Source organism: Excalfactoria chinensis, chromosome 6 (genome assembly GCF_039878825.1).
Source record: "Excalfactoria chinensis isolate bCotChi1 chromosome 6, bCotChi1.hap2, whole genome shotgun sequence".
Classification (NCBI taxonomy): domain Eukaryota; kingdom Metazoa; phylum Chordata; class Aves; order Galliformes; family Phasianidae; genus Excalfactoria; species Excalfactoria chinensis.
Window position 1 is genome coordinate 22,620,477 of NC_092830.1, and position 24,479 is coordinate 22,644,955.

A 24,479-nucleotide genomic window follows, 5' to 3' on the forward strand; every position below is an offset into this window, starting at 1 on the left:
ACAACAATTTATAGAGCCACCGAAATGGGCACAGCAAACTTATTTTCTTTTCTTCCTCTGTGATCGTAGATTAGAAATAATTTTAAATGTAACAAGTTCTAGGAAAGAAGGGTTAAACTCTGCTGTAACTGAAATAGACTCCTTCTGTTATAAGTGTTCTTACAGCAGGAAAATTGAATGCTTACATATCCTTTTCCAGATGCTTTATAGCTTTTTCATCTCATGGCTACCTTAACACTTGCACTTAAAATTCTTCTGTGCTATCAGGAGCATTCGGAATCTGTCCTCGACTCTTCTGACGTGTCCACAGAAAATGGAAAAACTAGTCGGTTCCCAAAACCGGAGCTGGAAATCCAACTGCCACCTCTGCAACCTGATAAGATGGAGATAAAGCCACACGGCAGCATGTCACCTTTAAAAGGGAAAATGCCTAAGACAAAAAAGAAAAGAAGAAGTGATGACATGGATGAGGTACGCCATAGACCTAACAGAAAACGAAATATCTGATGCCTTTCTACCGTTTCTCATTTAAGCATTAAAAAAATGCTCAGTAAAGTAGTTGAAGGATTTAATCAATGAACTTAGTATGGGGAGTCCAAGATTTAATGAAACAAAACTAATAGCCAAGCTGAGTGATAATGGTTTAAGAGAAGGGAAAGAATTTCTCTTATCTCCATTGTGTATTTTCTTTGAAGACCTGTAGACATAAATCAGCTTTAGATCATTATGAGATGTCTAATATTGATATCTTAATAACACTACCAACCTGTTTTTATAATTGCATGTTTATTTATTATTTGATTTCCACTGGAATAGTTACCACTAGCAAATACCTCCGTACTATTAGCAATAGTGTTTAAAGTGTTCCCTTTTGTGACGTAAATTTCTCTTTCCAAAAGAATCATGGCTGAAACTTGTCTTATTTTCCCAGGATTTTGTGAAAAGTGAGAACACGAGAAATACAAAATCTGTCATGGCTTTGAATTCACCCTCTGTAAGTGACGAGAAAAAGGTTGGTTTTTGTTCTAGTTTTGAAGCTAGTTTGGGACTTCCTGTAATTGTGTGGTTGTGTGAAAGAAGCCGTGTCTTATCCTTATCTGTATACTTGAATGGGAATCTTATACACTTATGAGCTCTTCTTATTAAATTCCATAAGCTAACCAAAGAGCAAGTCAGTCTGTCCCCAGAGTGTGTAATGGCTGTAATGTGTAATGATTTGGAGAGAGGGATAATGCACGCTGAATAGTTGGGAAGAGAAGCTTTAGTGTATTATCTTGCGCTTTTGTAAGTGAAGCCCTTGTATTAAACTAAGGTTCCTATTATTAATATGCATGGCAGTTATTAAAAACAGATGTTTACATGTGATAGCAGTATCCGTGGCATGGTCAGAGTATGAGTAGTAGATTCTTCCCATCTGTTGTCTTCTGTTTGGTATGTTTCTTTATTTTATGTAATTAGAACAGCTTGTGTAAGAAACAACTCCACAGCTTGGGAGCTACTTTTAAAGATACTACTGCTTCATTAAGAAACTTTAAGAAATGTATGCCTTGAAATAGCTGAGATTTTGACAACTCCCTGAAGGGTATAGAATTGTCTACATTACTTACTGTTGTAGTATCATCAGGATGATGAACAGAGGTGTCAGTAGCAAAGCTCAAAATGTCAACTTAAAATAACGTTGAACTAAAATGAAGTTTAAACAATGCTCTTACTTCACGTGTTCACATCTCTGTTTAACAGAAATCCAGACATGAGTACTTCCTGAGAAAGCAAGTGCATACTTCAAGACTGACTAAAAAGAAGGATGAGACACTGCAAAAAATTGGAGATTTTATTCAAAGCTCTCCTTCTGTTATTCACTCTAAAGGTTGGTGTAGAATAATAAGCTTTATTCCATGATTTCTAGGCATTGTAGAATGGCTTGTTTCTGCTGTAGGCTATTAATGCATGTGTTCTTAGAGAACTTGTATGCCATGTTAAGTTGTCCTTTGATTTATGAAGTAAATGCATTTATTCATCTTTTCAGGGATTCATTACTACATTTGTGAAAACCTACAACTATACAGAGAAAGTTGGCTCTGTCTTGTGCTTCTGTCAGCACAAAAGTTAGGCCCGTTGTTTAACTCCTGCTGAAGTTTCTGACTTCCAGCGACTTCTGAGCCATGATTGTTTTTCATACTCAATTTTAATGTGTGCTTTAAGCTTCCGTACCTGAAGCTATAAACTGTTTCAGCTATATAAGCAATAGAGAACCTTGATGAGCAAGTACAATTTCCGAGTATTTTTATTTAAATTTTATGTATCATTTATAAACCAAGTTTGTTACAAAGCTTTTTGTTTTGCACTCATTGATTTAAAGACTCACAAAACCAGTAAGTTGATTGGCTTATGAATCAAAACAAATTTCTTCTAGCTAAGAAGCTGATGGCAGCAGTAAACTCTTCGAAATCTAACGAACCTGAGAGTTCTGAAGGAGAAGAGATCAAGCCAAAACGATCCAAAAGGAAGCTGCATTCAGCTGACATTTCTGGCCCTCTAGATATACCTGCTTCTTCGGTAAGTGAATATACATTACGACTCTATGCAATGTAATGCATTTCTGTGGTCTTGGCTTAACATAAACTACTAAGGAGTCCAAACAAACGTGAAGGTGTCATCTATTTGCAGGAGGAGGTTGAAAGTACTGAGCTATTTCTTTATTCTACCATTCTTGTTGGTCTTCCTGCTGTTTTGTTTTATTTTGTCCTCAAAGATTTCTGTATTTGGCTGCTGGCTTACAGTTTACTAAGTAGGTGATGTAGCAATCATGGAGATGTCTTCTAATTTGGAATCATATATAATTCCACTTTGTTGGGGTGGCATTATTCTACTACATGCTTTTCTAGAGCACAACTTAGACAGCTTTTTAGGTATGCTTAAACTATGTTGTTCTGTCTAAGCCGACTTGTAAAGGATCTGATGTGTTTGAGTTGTTGGTTTTTTTTTTGTTAGAAGATGAAGAAGATGAGAATTACTTCTCTCACTGTAGTTCTGAGAACATGGAACTGAACCAAGAATTGAAATTCTGGGCAAGTCATAGCTACAGGGATTTAGGCTAAGAATGTTTTCTGAACACTTCATGTTTCACAAAACAAGTATTAGAATACTCATTTGAAAATAAGTATTTCAAAATGAAAGCTGCCTTCAGGCTTTCCTCAGATGTGTGAGTTTTTTAAGACAATCAGGATTTTGTACATTCTCCATGTTTGTTCCTTGTGATTAAGCTGTATTAAAATGATCTCGGTATCCCATAGTTTTCTGATTAAAAAATAATAAGCAAATTCCATTCTGAAATCCATTTAGGGGAAGAAATATGTTTGCGTGGGTCAAGAACAGCTTGTCAGTCTTGTGTAAAAAGATGAGTAACTTTTGAAATGTTTTCTTCAGGATAATATGGAACAAAAGAAGAAGGAAAGTGATCATCAAATCATCAAGCGACGGCTACGATCCAGGAAAGCTAAATAGCCTTGAAGAAGCATGGTTGTTCCTTCTAGTCAGGGCAGAATTCTATTATATTATTATAACTGGTTGTTAATAAACGGTAAAAGTTGCTCCATTGTGTCCTTAATTTGTATATAGGTGTATAGTATCTCTCGGACGGTGTCAAACTGACTCCACTGAAGCTGAAATAAATACAAGCTTTCTTGAAATGTGTTTGAATTTTATTGTGGTTAAGGGTTTATTTTTATTTACTTATTTATTTTTGTCTTGCCTCCCCTGTATAGGAACAGTGTCTTTAAGACTGATTGTTATTTACCCATTGTGCAGTAATAACTGTACTTGTTCAGGATGGCCTGGATTGCTTTTCTTACGTGACTGGTGTACTTAGCAGAACTCTGGGGGAGAGAAGAGCATGAGTACACATTAAGATTTGTGTATAGTTAATTTTCGAATCTTTTTAAAGAATTTCCTTTGGAGAGTGTTGTAGATGCTAACGAGGCTGAACCTTGTAGTATTCGGAGGGGGGGAGATGTTGTAAATATGTAGGCGGTAGCGGGGCTTTTTCGGGATGTGACGGTGATAATAACCCAGCCTCTACCGTCCCCTATCTTGTGATGTACCTTGGCGCGCATTTCAATCGTGCACCCTAAGGGGCGTAGATGAAGTAATTAAGGTATATAAGGTGTTGATTACTTCTAATAAACGCCATTTTACCACCTTTCTTGATGAGTCACGGTGGTCTTTTTGGCCCTAGCGGGGGTTTCGCTAGTACCTGGGCAAGGGGGAGTTTTAACTATAATTGTGCACGGCAACAGGAGAGAAGATGGTGCCAGTTCCTCAGCGTGGAAGAAAGATGCTTTCCCTCGCTTGTGCAAACTCAGCTTCAAATTGCTAAGTTTGGAAAAATAAACCCAATACATTTGGGGGGAATTCTAATATCCATGAATGTTAATCTACTGTTTGAAGTGTTCCAGTCTGGAGTAAACACTTCTGTATGGGAGATTGGTAATCACAGCCTGAACCTCTGATTAATCAGCTGAGACAAGTATGGGGTCAGCTGTGGGAGCACAGGTGAGAGTGATGTAGCTGTGCTCCCAGGAGGGGTGGAGCTTGACTCCATCCCCTCTGAGACCTCATTTAAGGGCTGACTCCCACTGAAGCAGTATCTCTTGGAGATCGCTCACCAGGGAGAACTGCCCCAGCTTCTTCAGCCAAGGCACCACCATTGGTGAGTTTTTCCTTTACTTATTCACTTATACCTTCTGTACATTTTGTTACCATCTGTACATTAAAGACCAATACACACTTCAGAGTATATTCTAACCATCTCCAAACCCTTCTGTTTGTGTTTTGTAAAGAGATGAAATTACTTTTGCAATGACCTGCATTTGATATGCATGAAATAAGGTAATCCCAGTGAGTTTATTTGCTCTGATTCTTGCTCAGGCAGCTTTCTCTATTTTGTTGAATTACTGCCAACCGTACAAATACTATTGGTCTATTTTTCTCTTTTACTTGGATTACTGGATTGTTTTGAATGTTAATTTTTGGTCTGTTTCATTCCCATCACACTTTTTTCATAGGTGTCCAACCTCTTGGCTTGCCTGGGCCATGCTGAGTGAAGTGCGCCTGTCTTGGACTGCATACAAAATGTATTTTATTGATAATCAACAAAACTTATATTTTTATATTGTTCATTAAAACATAAAAAGAGGAAAACGCTCCATTCAGTTCTATAGATCCTGACTTGTAAGTTCGAATTCTCATTCCAAGTTGCTTCTCTAGCTTCCAGCCTTCAGAAGAGTTGTAGCCTTATATTATTCTGTATTATGTCCTTTCTGGAGTAAAAGTAGTATCTTCTACCTAACTTTCAAATGGCAAAGCAAGCCTGACTATCAAATTATGCAGCTCTTCCATAGCTCTCTGATCCAACAGCATTATCAGTGTCTGCTGTGTTTTATATTATGTCAGCTCATGCTTGACACTGCCATTTCCTTTCTCACCTCTTCATTCAAATGCTACATAGAATAATCTGATCGTCTCACAAATTTGGCTTTCTTTCCTAAGTAGAAATAAATGCATTTGTCAGGAGATTTTGTTTAAGGTTTTCATAGGTAGTTTTACACTTTGAGGTCCTTTGTCCTGGCCAGATGTTCTGTTTTCTCCTACGTGTCAGCCTAGACAGACCTTTTTCAGGACTAGAGTTGACTTCTTTCACGGCTGGAGAAGAGTGCATCGCTGATGACACTTAGGCATAGGTGAGTGTTTCTGCATTTTAAACAAGTGTCACTGCTGGAAGCATAATAAATATGCAAGGTGAAAGTCATGGCACAGTCTTAAACAATGAGCTGTCCTTAGCATATTTCTTCTTTGCCTTTCCTGGAGTTTTGTCTGCCTTGTTGCACATTCTGTGGAAGTTCAGCCAGCTGCTCATTCTGAGCCCTATCTTGTTCTTCTGTATGGTTTAATTTCAGAACCCATCGATAAAGTGCCTGTTTAGCAGGATTGTTCCTTCCATTGTGTAACCTTGCTCTTGCCTGCAGTGAGATTTACATTCCATCGTGCTGCTTTGAATGACAGTTTGATTGCTTGTCATTAAATCATCAAATAAACTTTGAAACCTAGAAAAATCTACAAGGTAAGTGCAGGATGGGAAGGATGCTGAATTTCTTGTGGTCTGATTTCTTTATTGACTCGAATGTATGGAGGATAGTGGAAATGTCTTCAGACACTCGACATCTGTGTGAATCTGCCAATTGAGAGTGTATGTTCTTTTCCCTATCAAATGCAAAATGCCGCAGTTTCAAATAATTTCTTCCAGCTTTTGTGGGTAAAAATGTAGCAAGTGGAACAACGGTAACAGTGGGTTTTTCTTGTTGGGTTTTTGCTCTTTTCTGTGAAAGAAGAACCGAATATTTTGGGGTGTTTTCTTTGTAATAGGATAGCTCCCTATAGACATGCAAATACTTGAGCTTTCTTGGGGCTTGATTTGTGCTGTGACAGAAGAAAAGCCAAGATAGGAACGAGAAGTGTGCATGTGCGGGAGCACGGCCGGCTGCATCCGTGTGCGCCCACACGGTGGCGCTGAGACCCTTCTGAGCCCGAGTCAACAGCCCTCCCTCTGCCAGCGGAGGGGAGTAGAAGCGCTTTGCTCCTTTCAAACACACCCACATGTCGATACGCTTAGGTGAGCTTCATAGAACAGTGCTGCTGGTACCGTAACCCCTTCAGCTCCTGTATTTCCGTGTCACCTGTAGTGAGCATCTCTACTGCAGTGCATTCAGTGTCTCTCCCTTTTGCTGCTTCTGGAGCTATCTTTCACACACCTGCCTCGTTTAGGAGATGTACTGCACATGAGCAGTTTCAGAATGGTGCTTGGCACTTCTTGAACTTCTGTGCTATTTCCCGTACTTAAAAAAGGATTGAAAAGTACACAGCCAAGTTCATCTGAGCTGCTTAGGGTCAAAGGTTCGGCTGCCCTCTGCATGCTGTAACCCAGTGTCTGCACTGCTTGAAGTTTTTCCGATTTTATTGCATGTGTTCAGAAAATACAATTGTTTGAGCAGGTGTGCTAAAAGCTCTGATTTTCTCATGTTTTGCTGCTATTGCTATTCAGCTGTGCTCATGGTTAGTAAATGCAGTGAAGCTGAGCTTCATTCAGCACTTGCAGCCAAATTATTAAACCTATAATGAACACCTATTATTGTTCCTCAGTACATCTGTAACAGTCCTTAGGACATCCTAAATTACAGCGCGAGAGCAGGATCCCGATAAATGCCGCTTTGCAAGCAGCCATTACTCAAAGTACGTAAGGCGGCGGTTGTGTGACGTATGGTTCCTTTGTTGGCGTCGGCAGTTTTGGTTGCCTAGCGACCTGCAGGGCTTTCAGCGCGGCGATTCTGTCCTGTAGGGCAGCGTTTGCTGAAGCTCGGCTGATATTTCAAGCCGAGCTTCTTTTATTTTGAACATCCGCTTGCCGTGCTTGAAAGCTGTAGGCTGAAGGGAAGAGAACACCCCGTCTCTGACCTTCTGTGTAACTTTCAGCGTTGTTTGTCGAGCCTTGTCCAACTCTGTATCTGCGTTTTGTAGGTCAGGTGGGAAGGCTGAGCTGTGTGTTGATACATCCCGATTTTTTCTGGTTAGATCAAAAATATAACTGCGTGAGAGGCGGTGCTGTCAGCGAGCAAAGGGGCTTTGATCGTTTGGTCCCATCAGTCGTTTAAACTGCTGAAGTTTTAACAACGTTTTCTATTCCTCATTAGCACTTACAGACACCTTACGTGCCCTGCTGTAGCCTAGACGAGAGAGTGTAGTATTGGAAGACAGCTGAATCTCTGTCTAAGCTGTAGCAAGCCAGGCAGCACCTAAGGGCTAGAGTCTTTTTTGACATGACATTTGAGTGATACCCTGATAAGCTATTTCTGCGTACTAATTAAAACTGCAAAAGTGCCAACTGTAGTATCACAGGAAGAAGCAGCAGAAGAATGAAGTGTGGACAAAATATGCAGGTATTTTTAGTCAGATGTACTTCTTAGAGGTTACTTTGGTGTTCTGTCTGCTATCTGTAACACTAAACCAATTACACTTTCCTTTTCTGTAGCAGATTCACTGCTGAGAAGCAGCTAAATGACAAATTTAAAAACCAACAGTTGTACTCTAGCATGAGGTTTTCTGATCTCTACAGTGCCCTCTAAACAGCCAAAGCAACCTATTAGACTTTGCAGCGCCTCTGAGCTCTGTCTAGTGGTAAACTGCATTAAGTTATCCTTTATAATACCAACAGTTTATTAGGTGCTACAGAGATAAGCCATTGCATTGTTTTATTTTAATAATCTTTTATTATACTTAACTGCAAAATGAGATGCTGGGAAACGATACGTAGAGCAGGATTGCTTTTATTAAATGACATCTGTGACTACTTCCACCGGCCATCGTGACTCTAGCGAGGCTGTGCTACATGCAAAAGGGTTTTTTTTGATGGGCAGTTGTAGTGTGATTTAGTCTGACAGGCAATTAGGCACTACAGGGTTTGCTCCCTGTAGTGAGATGGAGGGGAGAATAGGAAGCTGGTTGAACTTGTGGGTTTGAGATAATGGAAGTTGAGTAGAACAGAAAAAAGGATGAAAAAAGAGTACATACACACAAAGCAAACTGCAGATATCACTTGGTCCCATCTAACAGAGGTTAGGAACTCTACATCATGTGTGGAAAGAGCTAAGAATAATTTTGTTTGTATTATTTTGCAGAATGGAACCAAATTCAGACAAAGATAAACTTTCCAGACCATCCGATGTAGCTAGTATAGAGCTACCTGAAAGAACAGGACCAGTAAATGTGGAAGATATTAAAACAGATCTCTCTGATGAGTTTCGTTCAGCTTCTTCAAGCTCAGACATGAGCCGGGTAAGAAAGTTTTAATATCAAAATTAATTGGACTTTAAAAAATAAACTTAATTCTTTTCTTGATAAGAAGCATTAGAATCTTACAGAGGAGACAGAAATCATCTTTACTATGCTTTTAGACTGTGCATAGACTAGACCAAGATGTGTGGTGTTGCTTTGGTACCTTATGAGGTGCACCAGTATTAGTGGATGAAGCTAACATTGTCTCAGAGAAGCACAATTATGGAGTACTTTTGCTTATAATTGGCCTGAGTGCAGTATATGAGTGTATTGCAGTAGTACTTGTTCTGAAATTCTAGTCTCTGACAAAGAAGTTTAGCAGGGTCCAAAGCACTTGTGAAAACAGTAGAATATTATTGCTTCCTGTGTTATCAAATGAGTCTGTTACAATAGGATGATGAAAATAATGCTGCCTTAATGTGTGCTAATCATCAAACAGAGGATCTAGTCAGATTTCTAACTTCCAGCTCTTTAATTTTAGAGGTCTAGTTTGGAGCCTAGGGGACACATACAAGTTTGCCTGCGTATTAAGCCCTTTACAGCAGGGGAGAGAGCAAATGGATCGCAGGTAAGGCATTTATTTAATCATAAACAAAAGAACAACCCTTAAAGTATATATGCTTTCTTTCCCATAAGATGACCTTTTAAAACTTTTTTCATGCCTGCATTACCTGTGCTTCCTTTTAATAGGGATGTGTTTCACTTGAGGACTCAACGAGCATTATACTAAAGTCCCCTAGGAGCTCCTCGGGTCGAATGAGTGATAAAACTGCAGGACATGCAGGACAGACAACACAGAAGTTCACCTTTTCACGAGTAAATTGTCTTTAAATGCTTTTAAGTTATTTGTGGAAAAAGCTTCTTGTTTTCTGTTACTTCATATAAAGCAAACAAGTTTTTCTTAACTGTCTTTAGAATTATCAACATGTATCTGACTCCTTACAAGTACCTAAGTATTGCTTAAACAAAGAGATTAATCAGCTTCTTGGTACCATTCAGGTGTTTGGACCTGACGCAACTCAAGAAGAATTCTTTGAAGGTACTGTGAAGCAACCAGTGCAAGAGTTCTTAGAAGGATGTAATCGTCTTGTTTTTACGTATGGCGTTACAAATGCTGGGAAAACTTACACATTCCAAGGTACAAGCAGAAATGTTTTTTCCTTGAATTAATTTCTTAAAGTGAGAACTACTTCTAGAAGAGAGAGATGTTAGGACTTCTTACCTAGTTACTCAACAGGCCTTGTACGTTGCCTTCTTTTGAATACTAGTAGCCTTGAAAAGTCGTCTTCTTCCAGTATCTTCAAAAATTATTTTCTTATGCACCTTCCATACAGCATTATAGAAATTCTTCTGCTTATTATCCTCTCTTGTGTTCATGACTGACTTTCCAAACACTTAAGCTTGCATGGTATTTAATGACAGTGGAAAAACTAAGGCATGAAGTAGGCAAGATGTGGAGGTAGTTGCGTGCTCCAAGAAAAGGCAGTGGGAAAGGAGCTGAGTTACTTTAACAGTTTTTATGAGACTTGTAGATCTTTATAAATAGGGTTTGTGGGGACGAATGGAATGTTGTAGCAGAGACATCACTCTGGTTGTATTTCAGGGTTGTTTCAGAGAGGGGAGGAAGACTAGTAAACAGCTGAAAATCTGCAAGTCTGTTAAATGTGGGAGTTTGCTGTGGGTTGTTTTTTCTTCTTAAGGCCAAGCTTATGCAGAATATTCTGGCTGTTTCAAAGTGATGCCCTGTAGTGTCTAAGGAATGGGATGTGAGCTGTTGCTTAAAGCCAGTATTTTTCAGGGAACACTCTAGTAACGCTGCAAACATTGCTTCAGACTGTAACTGGCCTCTAAATTCTTTGTGTATGCCTTGAGATTAGAATCAGTTATCTTTGTCTTCATTTATGTTTATATGTTGCTTACAATAGTAACCGGGCCCTTCTTTTGTGCATTGCTTACAGGGACAGAAGATGATGCTGGTATTTTGCCAAGGACGATGGATACATTGTTTAAAACTATTGGAGGAAGGCTATACACAAAAATGGATCTGAAGCCTGCTCGGTGGAGAGATTACATAAAACTGACTAATGAGGAAGTGAGAGAAGAAACTGCTCTTAAAAATTCGTTGCTTCGTCTGACAAAAGAGGTAGGAAACTACTTTATAAAGACATGATGAATGCACGCATCTTGTGATAGCTCAGTGTTATCCTGTCCATTCTGTAAAGAAAGAGGGTTCTGTATTTACACACAGTTGTCTATTTGTCTTTCTGTTCCTGCCGAAGAAGAATGAAGCACCTTATTAGTGGTGTGCTACACCACACAGGGGTATTTTAGTTGTGGAGTATGTCAACTTGATCTTACTGATGAGTTTGTTAAGTGTGGACTTCACAGTGTGAAAGGCAGGTGGCAGTGAAATTCCTTCTGAGTTATTTCAAGAGCACAGCCGAGTATGAAGTCTGTCTCCAATGATCTTTAAGCATTTCAGGGGGAAAGCAACACCTGTCTTCTACGTGTACGTGAACCAAAGATGTGTAAAACTGTTCTAGGTTTAGTGAGGATGTGGAAAGCAAATGCAGTGGACAGCTATATGCTGATCTCATCCTGCTACTAGAGAGTTAAGATGTGATCACGCGATATAGGTGCCTGGAAGTCCTGAATTAAGAAAATGCCAATAAGAAAAATATTTCAGGAGTTGAAGATTTGTGAAGGGTAATAGGCAGATTATAAATGGGCTATTGAAAATCATCCTATTAAATAACTCCTTTTCCTGTTGGGGATTCTCTCCCTATTTGTTCTTTTTCTTTTTCTGAATCAGGAAGCTGAAATGCATCAGATCTTATAGTAAAAGAATGGTCAGAAATGAGTAGTAAGGTGAAAACAAGATTCAAAGCAGGAGTGTATGTGTGCACTGAACCAGTCAAAATGTGTAGCCAGGATTTTTGTGTTGGCACCTTGGAACTATGCTGTATTGTTTTCTGGTAGAGCAATACAGCTGCTTTAAAAAAATAAATAAATAAAAGCAACCAGTGGTGTATTGGTGCTGTACATCAACAATAAATCCTAAAGTCTCTGTTTTCTTTTGTAGGTAGAACATCGCAACAGCACTAACAACAAAGCCCCAACTGATTCTCAGGGTATGTTTTATATTAAACAGTAGCTTCTGTAAGGTCAACGACTGACTTTTGGCTAATGCTGATAATAAAAGGATTATTTAGCTTTTACTTGTAACAGAATGGAATAATGGGCGGGACATCTGGACAGAAAACAGAAGGAATAAAATGGCTAGGAGACTACTGGGACATCTAGCATAACCTGGTTTTATGAGGCAAAAGTAAAAGAAAGAAAAGAGAGTATAGCTTGTGATAATACCCTAGTGGTGTTCTGACAGGCTTTTAGGGCATTTAAGAACTAACTAAATACTTAGTTTCCCTAAAAAGTCAGAACAAGTGTCCTTACTAGTTCAGCTCTCTATATTGTAAAGACTCTGAAGAGTTCCAAATATTTCTAACCCAACCATAGATGTTAGATTAGGTTTTGGAAGTGTAAAAGCAAGCTTTATAGCAGGTGTGCCTTTGTAAACGTGTAGGGCAATTGTATTGACTTCCAGATACTTGGCGTGTGTATGAGAGGTGGGGGTTCTCTGTGTTTATGTTCCGGGAAAAGTTTTCTTTAATTAACAAGGCAGCTGTAAGTTTAACTGTGACTTATTTTTAAATGCAACTAGTTTTACTGTCTCTACATTGACTTGTAATATTTTCTACTTTGCAGGTGTAGAAAATCTCTCAGAAGGATCAGACCAATCTAGCAGATTATCTATAGATAATTTAGTGAAGTTCTCTGTTTGGGTTTCATTTTTTGAGATTTACAATGAATGTTTTTATGATCTACTGGCTCCTTTATCAAATGACAGAAAAAGAAGGACACTTCGCCTTGCTCAAGATGTCAAGGGATATTCTTATGTAAAAGGTAACTAGAATGCTTTGCAAACTGCCAAGCTTGTCATGGAATAGTGTTGTTTATGTTTCTTCCGAGATAGAAAACTCTTAAATGTGTTCAAAGTAGCTCTAGAAATGTCTACTTGAATGCAAAGGCAACAAGCTGTATGTATGTATCTGCATCTTCAACAGTATTCTCCTTATTCCTGCACTTTGCACATAAAGCCTGTGCGAACACTCCACTGTCTTCATCATCCTTGAAAATGAGAGCCATACAGTCATTATAATGCAGACAATATTTTTCTCTGAACTTTTCAGTACTTCCAGTGAAGTAGATGATTGTGAAAGGTATCCAGAGAACCCATCCCCAATAAAAACTACAAGCTAACACAAAAAACTTCTCAGATTGACTTCCTCACCAATGAATACGAACTTTGGGCTTCTGTAGTTTAAGAACTTACCTCTTGTTCCTTGAATACTAAGGCTGTTTGCTTAATTTGGATAGAGCATTCTTTGGTAGGATAAACTGTTGTGCTACACTATACCTTGCCCTTTTCCATGGGAGGGAGAATCTTAGTCTTATCTGCCATCAGCTTGTTGTATGTTTGAGGCAGAATTTATGAAGTATTTTATTGTCTTATCTAAATGTTCTTTGTATGTATACCTTATTTCTTGTTCACTTCCCCTTTTGCTAACGAAGCTTGCAAAAATCACTTTTCCTTCTTCTGAAAGGTCTGCAGTGGGTTCAGGTTTCTGATTCGAAAGAAGCTTTCAGACTTTTTAAACTGGGACAGAAACACCGGAGTGTTGCAAGCACAAAGCTAAATGCTTGCTCCAGCCGAAGGTAGGAAACTGTCTCACATTGGGAGTAACATAGTGTGGGGAAGAGGAATGAATGAAAATATTGTGTATGGCTTTTGTTGGGGAGGAGGCTTTAAAAAGGCTTGGTATCTAGTGTTCCATGTGATATCCTGTGACAGTATGTGATTCTAGTGCTTTAAACTAGAAGGATTAGTCCTTCAAGCAGATAAGTGTGTACCAAAGCTAAGTGCTTTATCAAAAACTCTCAACAAAATAACTAAGCCTTCTTCCATTTAAGTATTGATGGTTTGTGAGGGGGAAGAAAAGCAAAATAAACCAAGAAAGAATGTCTCTTTAAAGACATTAATGCATCTAGTAGAATTATTGTTAATTGAATCTGGAATAGATCCAGCAGCATTTTGAATAGATGTTACAGATTTTAGAAAATGTGTGTATTTCTGGCTATTGATCTTGCTTCATTTCCCCTTTTAGCCACAGTGTATTTACAATTAAGGTTCTAAAAATTGAAGACCTTGAAAAGCCACGAGTGACACGAGTCAATGAGTAAGTTCAGAGCAGAGTTCCCTTCTTTTAGGATGGAATTGTCAGTTATTTTCAGTGTTGTTGTATTGATATTAGGCTATGGACACTAGTTTCCCTGATATAGCCTCCTGTATGAGTGGTGGTTCCCAATTTCCTGTCATCATGCAGTACTAAGCTATCAAGTTGTAGTGCTGTTCTATATCTTGTGCCCACTGTTACACAGTGTTCCTTTATCCTTCTCACTCAACTTCTGAACTAATGTAAATCCTCAGAAGGAGGAAAATGGCAGAAAAATGGAATCTGTGTTGGTAGGAAGTAGTGTGCAACTTCACTAGGAAAGCAACATTAAAAAGCATGAATGGATTCAAGAAATTCCTCCTCTAGGAGGAGTGGTTATGTTGGAAATGATAAATAATCAGTGTACATTCAAAGGCAAGAAAACTTAATTTTCCTTATCTGCCTTCAGGTTATCACTGTGTGATCTTGCTGGTTCAGAAAGGAATACCAAGACGCGCAATGAAGGTGACAGACTGAAAGAGAGTGGAAATATCAATGCATCTCTCCTAACTCTAAGCAAGTGTATTAGTGCACTCAAGATCAGTCAGCAGTCAAAGTAAGTCCTTGTACAAACTGTAAACTAGTTGTAGAAATCAGATATTGTGTACAATGTTTTAACTATTGTTTAAAATGCAGAGTACAAAATGAAGTTATGAGTGAAAACTATCTGTGGGCTTCTGTAGTTGTGTGAAGACTTGGTGAACTGAGAAAGTGGTCTATAAACTTGCCTGCTTTGTGTTTTATAAATAAAACCATTCCAGTTCTAAATTTTTGAATGTGTTATCATAGACTTAAACAAATTTGCATTGGTTTTTTTTGTTTGTTTGTTTTATTTTTTTTTCTTTTTTCTGGCCTTGTCTTCTCAAATAAATCCTGGGATAGATTATAAGATTATAAAATTTCTTTTCACTATTTTCGCTTTAAATGTGTGAAATGTTAGACCTTTTCCTCCTTTGTTAGTTAATTGCATTTATCATTTAGTTCTGCTGTAACAGTTTTCCTCAGGGATATTGCTGTGCTTTGTCCTAGCCAAGAAACATGGTCAGATTTTTTTTATTATTTTTTTTTTTTTTTCCCCAAATCCTAATGCAACTTCATCATTCTTTCTGATCTAGCTAACCAAATTCAGAGAGAAGAAAAGCCTGCTTGCTACTTCTGCCTGAGGTTGTGCTCTAAATGAATGGAGGCAGAGCTTTCTGTATTTTAAACAAATGTAGTATTTATTTACAGTCACATCTGGATATAATTGCAGAATTCTCTGCTGATTCTCATTTGAAGGTGTCTTTCTGTCCCAAAGATTAAGCAAGCTCTGTGTTCGTGGAATGCCATCGTGTGCCTTAACAAATTCACTTGTTTCATAACACTGTGCCTGGTAGCCTATTCAAATTCTGTCATGCTTAAAAGAAGATGAAATAGGCCTTGCTACTGGATTAGTCTCTTAATTGTCTGTCCTTTCTAGGGAAGAAGGATGCCTTAAAATTAGCAGCTGCTTAAAGAGCTTCGATTTATTCAGAACTGTTTTATTTGCTGGTCCTGGTCACTTGAAATTTTAACAGTACAGGGGAAATGTAGTGATGACTTTGATAGTAACTTTCTTAAAAATAAAAACTCATTTACCACACCTGCACTAAAGCTACTGATGGGTCACGTGTGTTGTGACAGGACTGTAGCTATGTGAGGCTTTTAGCTCTATTTGCAGAATTCAGTAGCTGTGAACAGTCCAGCGGGTAACCTCACCAGAGAACACTGTGTTTAGTCATGCTTTAGGGGTTCTCTCCTTATTTTCTGTACATCACCAGCTGTTCGATTCTGTGGCCTAACCTTGGTTTAGGAAACACTAGAGATGCTGTGATAAGTATATGCTTCTTTATTTCCGAAGTATTTACTATTGTCCTTTCCCGGAGGCAAGATACTGAGAGAGAGGTTATCTCTGATGTTGTTGGGTACTGTTTTCTTAGAAGTAGATAGGTCAGTTTGCCAAATGTAGTAAGGAAAAGAAAAAGGTGAGAGAGAATTTAAGCTAACGTGAGGCTGTGTGACCTGTCTTAGGCTGGATGTTGAATGTAGTTTTTGTTTTAAATGTTCTCGTGGGTTGTCTAAAACATAATGGCTGCACAGTAGCTGGAACAACCATACAACCTTTCTGCAAACTAGCAAAAAGTAAAAATTCAAAACAGCCCACAACTCAAAATGATTTAAAGACTACTGCAGTTATTAATGTGTTGTCTTCCACTTGGATAGCTCTCACATTGAAAGGAAGTTGTTAACTTCTGGTAATGGGATTTGTTGTGGTTTTTGTCTTTACAGGGTGCAGCAGCACATACCGTTTCGTGAAAGTAAGTTAACGCACTTTCTTCAGGGATTCTTCAGTGGAAAAGGGAAGATACACATGTTAGTAAACATCAGCCAGTGTGCTTCATCCTATGATGAAACATCCAGTGTGCTAAGATTCTCAGCTATTGCACAAAAAGTGAGTACGTTGTAGTCTATTTTGTTGATCAGCACTTACGATTTGCATTTAAAGAAGAAATTCTGTTGCTTCTAAGAATATGAATCTATTTGTATAATATGAATCTGAGTGTTTGTCTCCATACAGCAGTCAGATTTTTTTTAAATTTAGTGTTTTAGTTGAGCTTAATTTTCCTACAGAGTTTTCTAAAAATCTCTACTGGGGTCTTTGTGTTTCTTTGGGGTGTGAGGGCAGAAGCATCTTCTGAGAATCTTATTCCTAAAAAGTATTCAGCCTAACAAGAAGCGACTTGTTACATCTGGAGGAGATTTTATGCTGTTTACTTAATTTTTCTCTCTTCTCAAAATATGATCCCATGTAGGAAAGCAAATCCAGCTACCCCATATGCTGCTGCTGTTGTAATTTTGAATACTGTTCAGTTCAAGTGTTGACAAAAGAAATGGAGCAGCAAGGAGTTTGAAAAGCTGTGTTATGGACATCAGAGGCTTCAGTGGGAAAGTGGGGGTTAGGCGGAATGGGTAGGAGTGAGTGCCATGATATAACACTAAAGAAGTTAAGCAAGCTGTCAGATCAGTGCTACGGTCTTGATGGAAGACTTTGAAGTGTTGGGAGTTCGTGTTTAAAGCACGATTGATGGATGTGTGCTCTTGGATTGTGGCCTTATCTAAAGGAGGTTAAGTGTGAAAGTAGAGGGAGCAGCCTATGAGGGTGAAGTGGCTGTGCAAGACAAAGAACTGAAAAGATAATGATAAGTTGCATTGAATGCAACGGGAAACTCAAAACATAAAAAAAAGCAGAAATTTGTGGCTGTGTGAAGTGGCAGTTCTTGTGTGTTGTTTGCCTAGTGAAACTGTTGAGGTTAAAAGTAGAACTGGAGTCTGCAGTAACTCCCTTGTACTTTCTTGAAAACTGGCTTAAGTAGTGACCAAACAAAGTGTAGGCCATAGGAGCAGTAAGCTCAGGAGAGGAAAGCGCAGCAGGTCCCTCTTGAAAGTTCTAGTCAAGGTCAGAAGAATACTGATGGATTTGTCTTTTATTTCCTGAGTAGGTTGTTGTTGTAGATGCATCTGTACCTCCTCGTGATGAGTCATTTGGCCTGGAATCAGCAAGTGAGTCATCAATGCCTTGTTGCTCTAAAATGACCATCCCAAAGAGAAGCACTGGTTTTCTATGGGACCGAACCCTAGAAGATGTAATGGAAGATGATGATGTTGAGATGAAGGAAGACCGTGAGTCAGGAGAAGAAACAGTGCTGAAATATGAAGAAGATAAAGTCATTATAGGAAAAGAAAAATACTCAGTAAGTGCCAGGTGTACTTTAAGGATTAGTGTATCACTGAATCTTATAACAACATTCTTCTTTTCCTACATATCTCTCCTGTTTCTTCTGAACACCCTTTTTCTCCATAAATTCAGTGGTAAGAGCTAAGCAGAATGACTCTGACTTACTGTCTAGTGTGTGAAAGGTGTCCAAATTCAAGCAGAACAATGAGACATGCAGACTTGTTTCTATCTACTTTTGGTTACCTGTGGTCTGTACATAGCAAGGATTACATGTGGGTGGTGCGTTTGTTTGTTTTTGGCAATACAGAAAACTTTTCCCTCTTTTTTTTTTTTTTTTGTGGGGGGAAAAGAAAAGTTTGTTAAGTAACAGATGCTTTAGTCTCTTTTAGGACTGTGCTTCTTTTAGAAGTTACTTCTAAGTAGGGCAAAGAGGCAGAAACAGAAGGTTAGAGAATATTTTGATGGCATTTAATTAATATTATCCCTCACTTTCAAATAGAGTGAAAGGAGAAAACTCAGTTCTAGGGAAACCATTGCATAATGAAAAACTTAATACTGCTGTTATCCTAGGCACTGCTGAATCTTGTAGAAGACTTGAAGAACATACTTGTTGCTGAGAAGAAGGACAAGTTACTACTGGAACTGAAAATTCGTGATGAAGTGGCACAAGAATTTGCTCAACATTTTGCTGAGCAGGAAAAAGAATTTGGGTAAATTTAGCTTTAAATGTTCTTAAAATTGTTGGTTGAAAAGGAAAGATTTGAGGGTATATTCACCTGTGGCCAAGAGTTGGATTAGAGGAAAGTTTAGTCTACTATTCTGCTGGACTTGTTCTTTTACTTCTACTTAGTCTCTGTTAAGAAATCAGCTTCTGTTTGGACTGTGATTTTTAGGAGAAACGCGGTGCAGGAAGGGCTTTGATTTGGGGGCTGAGGAGTGGTGGGTTTGTTTATTGATCATTCTTTTAGTGGCAAACAGAACTATTCTGGCTCGAGGAGCTCAGAAAAAACTCTTCTAGTAAACATTTGTATCTGTTGTCATCTGCTGCTGCTCTCTCTTACTTACCTCCCGCAAATCTTGGGGAGTGGGGAAATACATTTCTATGTCAGTGTAGCAGTAATATTCTGTGTATTATTCTGTGGTGTCTAGATAGAGAAGCATCTTTGTTTACAAGAAGCTATACTAAAATAGCTTAGTGGCTGGCTAACTTAGCTGACTTATCTTTTCTCTTTTGTATTACAGCAAATGCCTTTCCCATGAACGAGAACGGCTTGAAGAAAATTCTGAGAAGCGCCTTGAAATTTCCAAGGAACTTGTAAGTGGTTATTCTAAAAACCCAGCTGAAGAGAAATTAAACAGTCTGCCTCGCCGTGAACAAGCTGAACCCCCGGTATTTTTCTTTTTTTTCTTTTTTTTCTTAAATATTTTCCTTTTTACTATTTAAATGTTATGGGCACATCTTATAGGAACACAAGGCTGTTTACAAAGAAGCGCATGCTGTGTTGCTGTATGATGAGCAACATGCATTTATTCTTCATCTAGCAGGAATAGTTGCTGAGCCTCAAGAACAGGTTCAGAAAGCTTTGGGAATTTGGGGCTTTTCTGTGTTTCTGCAACACAAAATGAAAATCTACCGTGTGTACAAAGAAAAGGGGAATCTGAACTTGTACATTAACTTTGAAGGAGATCCATCTGGGGTGACATTAAAAAAAAAAAAAAAAAGTGTTGTCATCAAATACTATAAAATATATTAGCTGTTATAGATTGCCAGTTCATATCTTCCCCCCATGCGACTCTCTATCAGGTTGTATGTGAATTTGCGAGATGGGTTTTGAAGCTGAAATAACATCTTCTTGTATGGCTGACTTCATAGTGGCAATCCAGACTATCTGTAGAAATAACAGCTATTTTGTAGTTAGCTATTTTAACTGATTATAATTTATGTTTCAGGGTGGAGAACATAGCGTAGTGCCTGACACCTGTGTTGATCTTGAGGGCATTCTTGATTCTCTGCAGAATGATATTGCGGATATTAAAGAGCAAGCTGAGGCAGCACATAGTTACACTGCATCCCTGGAGGACCCAAAGGAAGCTATTGGTTGGTTTGAAAAGCAGCTGGAGAAAACTAACTTTGAACTAATGAAGACCAAAGAAGAGCTAACAGAGAAAAACACCAAACTACTTAAAACTGAAGAAGAGTTGATGCAGAAGAACAAAGGTGAGTTATGCGATGTGAAAGGTAGAAAAAAAAAAATAGTTCATTAATCTAAAATAGAAATAACCAGTTTGAGTAGGAAGTAGAGGAGATGTTCTACCTTTGGAATGATCGCCTGAGATAAGTGATAGTTTGTTCCTTGTGTATATTCAGGTTGAGCAATTCCACAGTTCTTGGTTTGTTTGTTTGTATTTCTCCTTTAAATTGCAACTAGCACGTTTAAGCTTTCATAAGTATGGGGTTAAATATCTGTATCTTGATTTTTACTTTTCTATTGTAATCCCTACTCTTCTTTACATCTTGTTGATGCCTTGTTCTCATTCCAAGAAATACAGACATCTTTTGAATCACTCCCAATACGTGAAGACCACATGCAAATTAATTAATTTGTTCAAGAGCTACCTAAACATTAGAATATCTGGAAAAATTGATTACTTAATAAACTATCTATTGGCTACTTATGTAATGCAATCTTTTCTGTGTGTTACAGACTTTGAAATGCAGATGATTAAATTGGATGAGTCTGTTGAGCAACTTAAAGAAGCAACTGAGGTAACTTTATCAAGAATATCTTGTGTAAAATTGCTTTAATACCAACTTGTGGTAGCTAAAGATGCTATTCCAGTAGACTCCACTAATAGCTTTCTTACCGAGCTTAGCTTAACTGAACTTGCCTTTCATGCGTTGTGTATTTCAGCTACTTAACACTACATTAGAAACTGATGGCTGAACTTTTTTTTTTTTTAATTTTTTTTTTTTTTTATTTCCAAGAAAATGAATGCACAAAATGAAACGATTCAAGAGCTAATGGACATCGTGGTGAAGAAAGATGACATTATTATAAAGCTACAAGACTTAAGATCTCATTTAGAAGAAAAAGTAAAAGACTATGTGAGTTTTACACATCTCAGTATCCTTATACAAAAAAAGAAAAACGCTAACCCTATGCTTGTAATCAACACACTTTTGGAAAGCTGATTTTCTGTATGTAGCTGGTGTACTTGTTTGAAATTGTAAGCAATCCAAATTTATCTGAAGGTAGTTGTTGTTAATACAAACAACAAAAATATCAGTGTGTTCCACTAACTCCTGCTTCACACTCCTACATCAGAGGAAGAGCAGCAGTAAAAGTATATTGAGTAGAGTTTGAAGTGTGAGTGAATGGTCAGGATATCTCTACATTCTATGCAGTCAATAAAACTTTCTCCTGACTAATGTACTGCAAGCTGCTGAATATGTGAAGACTAGCTTGATTAAGTATGTGTGCATACCACTTCTGGTGTTTTTTGTTCATTCTTTACCTTGATGTTTGGTAGCCTGAAGTAGCTCTGAAAACATTTCTAGTTAATTCTGTCACTCAGATCACTTCCCTTGTAAACTTAGCTACTTGACCCTTCTTAGCCTTTGACTGCACCACTGCAACTTAGTATTTCCATAGCATTAAAGCTGACTGTGATGAGTAGTCATGTCCGCACCTATTACTTCTTCCAAGAACAAGGCTCCAACTCTATCTGTGAGACTGTGTGGCCTGAATACTTCTGAAGCTTTTCATTAGGTACTAAAGATGAGTAATCAGTCCTTGGCAGTGCCAGCATGGCTTAACAATTGTCATCTTGTAAGTAAGGAAACTTCACTCCTGGTCAAGGACACAATCTAAAATATGCGTGACAGACCAGACTAAGCTTTAAGGTTGGATTATATCTGTCACAATGAAAGTGATTTTTAGCAGCTTAGCAGAAGTGTGATGTGATGAACTTGTATGAGAGCTGACCATTTGCTCTTCGACCATGTTTGTAATTATGTTGACTTCTTGGAAACAGGAAATTCTTTGATTCTGAAGGTGTACTTGTTCTGTCTGCTATTGAGATTTGTAACTGATGTCTATGGAGTCACTGGGTAAATATTTTACCTGTATGGTTTTGTGTAAATATTTGCCTACAGATTATTATTGAGACTTAAGTGCTCCTTTTGTTAAGCTTCAATGTAATTGATCTTATATCAATACAGGAAAAGACTGTAACTACCATTAAAGCAAAACCAGCAGAAGAGAACACTAATGAAGTAGCTGAAAGCAGCCAATTAATGGAACATGAGGAAACTGAGTTGGAAGTGGGAAGTAAGCGCTGTCTTGAAGATAAGCCTACTGTGAAAGAGCCACCTCCAAAGAAAGGTACAGTTTCTTCCATTGTTGAACAAGGTGTCTTCCAAAACAATAAATTTATTCCTCTTCCGGATCAGAAACAAAAGGCTGTGAAGCGCATACCTTATGGTATAAGGAGAAAAGCCAGTGTGTTAAACTGTAAATAGAAGTAACTGTTATGTAAATATCCCTTTTTCAGAATGTCCTATGCTTGTTCATTTTTGAATGCTTGAAATAAAAGCTTTTTGCACTATTTATTTCCTTTTTGCTGCTTTTTCCTCATCTGCTGATGCACTTGCAGATTTGGTCATAGTTTTAAAGCAGTTTCTTTAGGACTGTTTCAACTGCTGTTGCTGGTCTTCTGAGTAGCATCAGCTGTTCAAGTGCCTTTTTTTGTTTGTTTTGTTTTTCCTGGAGCAAGTATCAAAATTGTTGATGACCTGCTAATTGCTTGCTCTTGTGAAACAGTGTTTCGTTATATGCATACTGCTTTTGTGGATGCACCGATGGTCAAGGTGACACTGCTGGCAAAGGAAGGTTTTCCATCTTTTTAAATCCATAGACAACATGTTTTGCACAACTTTTGTGTTTACACTTCCAGTCCTCTTGCTTTGTTTATTTGAATTTCACTAGGGATGAAAGTTGAGGAGGAGGGGTGGGGAAGATACCATTTCTTATTTTGTCTACTTAATTCAAGGACTAATCAAGAACATGGAGCTGTATGGGCAATATTTGAGCAAAATATGGTATTGATAAGCTCTGATGCATTTAACTTCACTTCTGGGCACAGCTGAGCATCAGCTTTCCTAGAATTATGGAAGGCATATACAATGTAAAACGGAAAATCTAAAACTTAGCTTATAGTTCCTTCCTTTCTTGTATTCCTCTTGCAAAATATGTGCAAGGGAGAAAGTCAAGGCCTTCTTTGGATGAGATGCTGTTCTTGGATGATTTGTCTCTGCCATCTTTATTTGGCATAAATATTGAATCCTAATGTGACCACTGAATGGCATCACATATATGCATCTTACCAGAGACTGAGGGAGGGAAGCGCAGCTGATGTGGACTCCTTCATACTCCAAATAGTAGTAGGTTTGTTATAATCATGTGACCAAAGCTCTCATTTAAAAAATTAATGACAGCACTGCTCCACATAGGAAATAAAATGGGTAGCTGATAGTCACAATGTCAGCATTAAGTTTTCTGTTAGTAAGTACTGAGTATTCAATCATGTTAAAATTTTCTTCTATTTGTGAGTATTAATAGCGTCCAATTTCAAAAACTGCTAAATATCTATTCTTTAACTATGTTAAATATACACAGTAGAACAATGAGCACAGGTGTGTTGCGCTGGTTCTTTTGTAGAATTAGTTATATAAGTAACATGAGCAAAAGTGTTTTAGGAGATGATAGGTTATCTTGGTTTAAAGATCAGGGTATTTACACCATTCTCTGAGCTTTTAGGTCTTGTTTCCCATGCTCTGTAATAATGCTTACTTCCTGTGTAAGGAGCTTCTAGACTGAAAATTGCACATCTTCTCCCAAGTCTTATTTATCTTGCGTTAGTGCTTGCTTGTTGTTTTCAGCATAAAGCATTTAGATAACTTCTAAATCATATTCCCCTCACTAGTGTTGCTGGGAGCAATCAAAACCCAAAAGCTGGTTTGGGATGGAACATGCCATTGCTATTGCTTCAGTATGACTTTTTTATACAGCCCTCAAATGATTTAAAACTCGTTAGATGAGCTAAGGGGCTGTTTCCATGCAGTACATGTGAATCTGTGTGTAATGCAGGCTGCATGTGGGCACTATAAAATTCTGCTTTTCTGTAGTTGTAGTAATAAAAGGACTGTACAAGAATCACCATGGAATATATTGTTGTGGTGACACAGTCCCTAATAAGTCTTGACTTATTTTTATTTTTTTTAATACTTAAAAGTATGCATATTATGGAATGGACGTAACTGGATTCTAAAGCAGTGATGAAATATAGCAGAAGTCACTTTTAATAGAAAGAAAATGCATGTGATCTTAGCTATTGCTCACTAGTTAAGAAAGAAACAGCCCCAAGCTAATGGAATATTTATGGGGACTTGAGTGTGCAAACTTGTACACCTTTCTGAGTGAACTTTATATGCAAAACAGTAAGTATTT

At 38.0% G+C, this 24,479-nt stretch overlaps 2 protein-coding genes across 2 annotated transcripts in view; both read left to right on the plus strand.

Moving 5' to 3' along the window:
- The window catches only part of LOC140253869 (kinesin-like protein KIF20B), a 31,090-nt gene extending 27,250 nt beyond the window's left edge, over positions 1-3,840 (plus strand). The window contains exons 31-35 of the mRNA XM_072339912.1: positions 268-471; positions 932-1,012; positions 1,741-1,867; positions 2,414-2,556; positions 3,427-3,840. Coding sequence (XP_072196013.1) covers positions 268-471; positions 932-1,012; positions 1,741-1,867; positions 2,414-2,556; positions 3,427-3,504 — 633 coding nt within the window. The 3' untranslated portion in view covers positions 3,505-3,840. The remainder of the gene's footprint in view (positions 1-267; positions 472-931; positions 1,013-1,740; positions 1,868-2,413; positions 2,557-3,426) is intronic.
- A 4,887-nt stretch (positions 3,841-8,727) lies between these two features.
- The window catches only part of LOC140254018 (kinesin-like protein KIF20B), a 28,297-nt gene continuing 12,545 nt past the window's right edge, over positions 8,728-24,479 (plus strand). The window contains exons 1-18 of the mRNA XM_072340190.1: positions 8,728-8,883; positions 9,365-9,451; positions 9,574-9,699; positions 9,883-10,021; positions 10,842-11,026; positions 11,966-12,014; positions 12,649-12,846; positions 13,548-13,659; positions 14,109-14,180; positions 14,626-14,772; positions 16,524-16,686; positions 17,735-17,986; positions 18,541-18,680; positions 19,213-19,360; positions 19,921-20,188; positions 20,676-20,737; positions 20,957-21,076; positions 22,193-22,355. Of these exons, the coding sequence (XP_072196291.1) occupies positions 8,728-8,883; positions 9,365-9,451; positions 9,574-9,699; positions 9,883-10,021; positions 10,842-11,026; positions 11,966-12,014; positions 12,649-12,846; positions 13,548-13,659; positions 14,109-14,180; positions 14,626-14,772; positions 16,524-16,686; positions 17,735-17,986; positions 18,541-18,680; positions 19,213-19,360; positions 19,921-20,188; positions 20,676-20,737; positions 20,957-21,076; positions 22,193-22,355 (2,587 nt within the window). The remainder of the gene's footprint in view (positions 8,884-9,364; positions 9,452-9,573; positions 9,700-9,882; positions 10,022-10,841; positions 11,027-11,965; positions 12,015-12,648; positions 12,847-13,547; positions 13,660-14,108; positions 14,181-14,625; positions 14,773-16,523; positions 16,687-17,734; positions 17,987-18,540; positions 18,681-19,212; positions 19,361-19,920; positions 20,189-20,675; positions 20,738-20,956; positions 21,077-22,192; positions 22,356-24,479) is intronic.